Here is a 5,433-nt window from a genome sequence, read left to right as displayed (position 1 = left end):
TTAAATCACAGAGCAGGAAGTGCCCCTCTCACCGTCAAACAGGAAGTGGAGAATCCGAGACATTTAAACGTAATTTTCCTCTAAGCTCCTCATCATCATCATCATCATTACAGGAGAACACTTTCAGAAAGTATTTTAATTCTGAAAGCACAAAAAAATTCATCTTACAGCCCTGCTTTGTACTTTATTATGGCGGGGCCAACACTATTTTACTTTGGCGGGGCACTGCACTTTGCCATTGAGGCTGTTTTTTCCAGTTTTTGTACTCATCTTCATTTCATGAAACTGTAGCAATATTTAGTTTCTACAACAAAAAGAAAATGAATAAAAGTCAACATTCTTTATGATTGCTTTATTTTTTGCTGTTTGGGAACAAACTGTGAAAACACCCAAACATTTTCGACTCATTAATCAGATAAAAAAAAAATAAAAATAGGCTCTTATTTACAAAATCTTACACACAGGTTAACTTCCTGTTACTACAGTAAATAATGCAACAACAAATATCTAAAAAAGAACAAAGATTTTCTCTGTTTTCACTGACAGGAAACAGCTGAATCAGAGGGGAATGGCTGTCAGGTCAGGTCTCGATGCAGAGCTGAGGCTCCGCCCTCAGCCAGTGTCCTGATGGAGAGACGGGACAGGCGTTGGACCACTTAAAGGGGACGCTGTCCTCAGAAGATGGGAACCACCTGAGAGGAGTTCTCAGAGTTCTGATCTACCTGAAAAGAGAAAGAAAATGAATGAATGACATCATCAGGACAGGATTAGCCAACAGCATACTGCCAAACGACCCTGCGGCGTCCAAAGTGCTGCTGCTGTCGCTGAGATCACACTAAGCCAAACTGGCGCGCTCACCTCACTGTACACGGGGGGAGGGGGGCAGTGAAGTTCAGGTGCTCTCATTATGAGCCCGCCCTCCTCGTCATCGTCCTCGGTGCCGTCGTAGTCATGGAGCAGCGGCGTGCGGGGGCCGTCCACCCTGAGGTCGCGGTGGATATTGCTGTAGCTGGGTGGGGCCGAGGGGAAGGAGGTCCAGCTGGAGCCGGCCTGGCTGCACATGCTGCTCGTCCGGCTGCCCACACCACTGAACGGGATCGTCCCAATGACCAGTGGCAGCTCCAGGGACAGCTTCTCGCTGCCGGGGATGTGCAGGTATATCTAAAGGGGTGGGGCTACAGGTTAAGCCTGCATCATTCCATTTTACTTATTTTACTTCTGATCTTATGACAACATTAGTGGTCTCTCACCATGAGGGCATAGTCGACCTGGATGATGTCGCAGCCGAGCAGAGAGGGCTTCAGTTTGGGCACCCTGATGGTCCTGCCCTGCCACATGTCGCACATCCCAGAAATGATGTGGTTTCCTCGCACCGCCGACAGCTTCTGACGCAACACCTGCACACAGGAAACCGCACAGGTCACACTTCCTATCCCATGGGACTCATGTCTGAAAGTGAACGTAAAGGTTAGGGCGTCACCTTGGTGCGTCCGTCCATGGCATACGAGTGTTTGGCGATGATGGCGGCCTTCGGCACCACAATGCGGGAGCACGTGTTCTCGAACTTGGCGTTGATGAAGATGTCCTCGCCCTCGCAGAAGCCCTTCCTGTCGATCTGAGCGCTAATGGACACCTGGCCATCAGGGATGAACATGCAGGTGACTTTCTTCTGAGCGGAGGCTGCCACCGGCGCCTAAGGGAGGGGGAGGAGTTAGTGAGCAGCACAGGTGACATCTCACAGCAGAGCTGCGCTGCATGGACTTATGCAAGGATTAGAACAGGAACAGGAACAGGAAGTCAGCGACAGGAGATGCGCATTAACCAGAATCTACTTCCTGTCTGAAGTTTGATTCCGGGCGTTTCGTACCAGCAGGTCGGCTCGGTTCATGTCCAGCGGCTCCTCCACCTCAAACTCCTTCTCACACTGCAGGGCATGCTCGGACGGCCGGCGTAGCTCGGCCCGCACGTAGTACCGCACGGAGCCCAACTTCCCTCTGAAGGACGACACCAGGCGCCTGAAAACAGAGCAGTGGCGATCAGCAGCATGATCAACACGCCATCAGAAAGCAGCGGCAGGACTGGAAGCTCACCCGGGCGGCGGCAGCTCGAAGCCGAACTGGAAGCTGAAAGTTTTACCGGCAGGAAGCAGGAAGCAGCCGTCAGAGTCTGAGACACACAGGAAACACGTAATGAGGAACTTCCTGTTTCACATTAGAGCTCTGACTGCAGAAAATGGAGCTTTTACTCCTTGGGAGTAAAAAGAGCGACTTTCTGTGTTTCTTTTCGTTTTTATCCTGTCTGGGTCTCACATCCTGCAGTTCCTCTGGAGTCCAGCAGAGGCAGCAGTGAGCCAGGCCCCGCAGACTCCCATGTTAAAATGAACATGTTTACAGCCTTGAAGCAGACACTGCTCTGGTCCCTGTAGACCATTTCCTCCTTCGTTCAGTGGTTTTTATAACTACAATTAAAGTTTGTATTATTAGGGGCGTGGCCTCCCTGCTTTTATTCTGTTTTTAATCCTGTTTCTGTTCACATTCATTTCAAAATAAAAGCAGCTGAAGTCTCTGTGAGGCTGTTCAAAAATCAGTGTATCACTGACAGACTGCAGGAAATCCTAAAATCAGGCACATTCAGATTCTTCCGCATGTTTTTTTATGCGAGCTTTGAATCGATACCTGTATTGATAAACTAATTCCTCTACTGTCTGATCTCGGAGCTTCACCTGGGCTAAGCGCCTCCTCCAGCCGCACATCCTCCTCGTATTTCAAGTACTCCACCTCCTGGCTCCTCCCGCGCTTCTTGCGGGGCTGGACGAGCGCGCAGCCAGCGGCTGTGACGCGGAGGCCGGCCACCCTGCAGGGCTGCTCGGCCTCCAGCTGCACGGAGCCGGACAGCTTGTCCCCGCTGCTATAGAAGGCACGGCCGGGCTCGGAAAACACCACCCGGAACAACCGCAGCCTGCTGGCCGAGGACAGAACCATGACGACGGCCGGAACGGACCGGAAGTCAAGGGGTCAGAGTGTCACGGAGCGACGGTGAAATGTCCGGTTAGTGGAGAAACCACCACTGAGGCGCGAAAATAAAATGAAATAGGGGTTTAATGAAACAGGACAGCTGCTAAATTAGAGAACTGGAAGTGCCACCGGCCAGGCTGTCGGTACCGTCTGTGATTCTGTCTGTAAACAACCCCGGCCCGTTTTATACCGCAGGAGGGGCGGGGGTCCCGGTACCCTCCGAGCAGCACGTGAGAACAGCGTGAAGTCGCCAAGCCTCTGCTACAGGGAACTCTGTGATTGGCCAGCCCAGACCGTCAGCCAATCGGAGCGCGAAGTGGACGCGTGAACAGTGCGTGAAATGGACTGTGGGAGGGGCGTCAAGCTGGCGGGCCATAAATGAGAGAGAGCGCCCAAAGAGCGGAGTCATCAGAGTGAGAATAGAAACCTTCAGTAAACAGCACGTATACACAGGCAGCGACACCTCCACCCACAGCTTACACCCATCGCCATACACTACACCTCCACCCACAGCTTACATCCATCACCATACACTACACCTCCACCCACAGCTTACATCCATCGCCATACACCTCACCTCCACCCACAGCTTACATCCATCGCCATACACTACACCTCCACCCACAGCTTACACCCATCGCTATACACCTCACCTCCACCCACAGTTTACACCCATCGCCATACACTACTGTCAGGCTGTCAGGATGCTGACCTCTCTCCCTGCTCTCACACACACCAACTCCAGACCTGCATCCACCTCTTCTCTCTGAACCCATCCATCCATCCATCCGCTTCCACTTCTTATCCTTTTCAGGGTCGTGGGGGGCGCTGGAGCCTATCCCAGCTGTCATAGGGCGAGAGGCGGGGTACACCCTGGACAGGTCGCCAGTCTGACACACAGGGACAGACAACCATTGACACCTATGGGCAATTTAGATTTTTCAATTAACCTATCCCCACAAAGTGCATGTCTTTGGACTGTGGGAGGAAGCCGGAGTACCCGGGGAGAACCCACGCAAACATGAGGAGAGCATGCCAACTCCACACAGAAAGGCCTGAAAACTCTGAACATCCACCATCACCCTTTCACTGACTGCCCCACCCCCCCAACCCACTTGCACACGAACTCTTGCCCACAGTCACTATGATTGTGCTGGACACTGTTGTTCATGAAAGACTGCATTGTGTTGTATATTAAACTTCTATTTTTTTTTATCTTTATATTGTTTTACTGTAACACTGAGGGCTGTGTGTGTTTGAAATTCCTGTGTATGATCTGTACATGTGGTTTTTGACAATAAAGCTGACTTTGACTCCACCCACACATACCTATACACTACACCTCCACCACCAGCTGACACCCATCACCATCCAGCTACAGCTGATCACCACCTACAGGAAACCTATGAGCTGACACACAGCCGGAGCTGGTCCAGGACCCAGAGTTGGTGTTATGGATGGAGGTCCCTCTCAGTTCGATTCATCCAGTTTGGTAATGAAAGGCTGGTCCCATAAGATACTTTCACACTTTTATAACTGTCCATGTACGGTCTCACATGTGCATGGGTTGGTGCTCTTTTTGTGTTTTGCTGAACCCAATGTTAACACCAGAGCACCAAAAACTGCCTCCTGAGACTGGATCCAACCAAAAACACCGTCACCCTCAGCATATTGTTTTCATGTTTCCTGAAGTGACTGTCTTTGGCCCAGCAGTAACATCCAATCAAAATCCTGAAATTTCACACATAAAAGCTCAGCCCTCACAGACAGTTTGTTATGATAACCTGTCAGGTGCAGGTGCAGGTGAAACAGCCCACACTGCTTACACTGCCACACAGCTCAGTGAGATAGTGCTGAAATATGAGGGGAAAAAAACGCTTCAAGGGTTTCATAACGTTCCTCCCAAATAAAGTTTAAAAAGTCGTGCTGTGCAATAACTGTAAATGGGGGTGTCCAAATTCATAGGCTGCATCTTCCTGAGGACCCGGCCTTCGTGGTCTATGTGGGCCGGGTCCTCCGAAGGCCAGGAAGGCCGGAAGTGCGAGGCTGTGAAATGGGACGGTCTAGCCTTCAGATTTGCGTCACCGCTGTCTCGGTGGAGTTTAATAATCTCAGCTGTCTGCTCCTTGCTGTCTAATATATAACAGCACACTGGACTAAACTCTCGACCATCTCACACTTCAGTTTAATCAGTTTTCTGTTTGACGTTTATTCAGCTGTGTGAAAACTAGAACTTTAATCTCAGCCAAACCGATTTACTCAGGAACAAATAAAACACTGAAAAAAAGCCAAATAAAAACATTTTTAAGTTATCTGAGTGACTTATATATCATGTTTAACCTGAGTAACCAAAGACCGCGGGGGGGTTGAAAACGATGTGCTGGGAGTTCACTGTTCTCACCCCGGCTAGCTATCAAGC

General features: G+C 50.4%; 1 protein-coding gene across 1 annotated transcript; it reads right to left on the bottom strand.

The window, feature by feature from the left end:
- Positions 1-337: 337 nt before the first annotated feature.
- LOC116327623 (thioredoxin-interacting protein-like) lies at positions 338-2,981 on the bottom strand. Its single transcript, XM_031749255.2, has 7 exons — positions 2,723-2,981; positions 2,091-2,166; positions 1,868-2,015; positions 1,481-1,693; positions 1,251-1,397; positions 859-1,161; positions 338-722 (listed from the first exon to the last, which is right to left on the bottom strand). The coding sequence occupies exons 1-7, from the start codon at positions 2,979-2,981 to the stop codon at positions 675-677; spliced, it is 1,194 nt and encodes a 397-aa protein (XP_031605115.1). The 3' UTR covers positions 338-674.
- Between the last annotated feature and the right edge of the window lie 2,452 nt (positions 2,982-5,433).

This window comes from Oreochromis aureus, linkage group 11 (genome assembly GCF_013358895.1).
Source record: "Oreochromis aureus strain Israel breed Guangdong linkage group 11, ZZ_aureus, whole genome shotgun sequence".
Taxonomy (NCBI): Eukaryota; Metazoa; Chordata; class Actinopteri; order Cichliformes; family Cichlidae; genus Oreochromis; species Oreochromis aureus.
Note: the sequence above shows the minus strand (reverse complement) of the source record. Positions and strands in the feature narration are given on the sequence as shown.

Bases quoted from the DNA above. Each gene is read 5' to 3' on its own strand.
- LOC116327623 (XM_031749255.2), bottom strand. From the start codon at position 2,981: ATGGTTCTGTCCTCGGCCAGCAGGCTGCGGTTGTTCCGGGTGGTGTTT. The intron at 2,167-2,722 runs GTGAAGCTCCGA...TGTGTGTCTCAG, and splicing joins GGAGGAGGCGCTTAGCCCAG to ACTCTGACGGCTGCTTCCTG. The intron at 1,398-1,480 runs GTGACGCCCTAA...TCCTGTGTGCAG, and splicing joins CCATGGACGGACGCACCAAG to GTGTTGCGTCAGAAGCTGTC.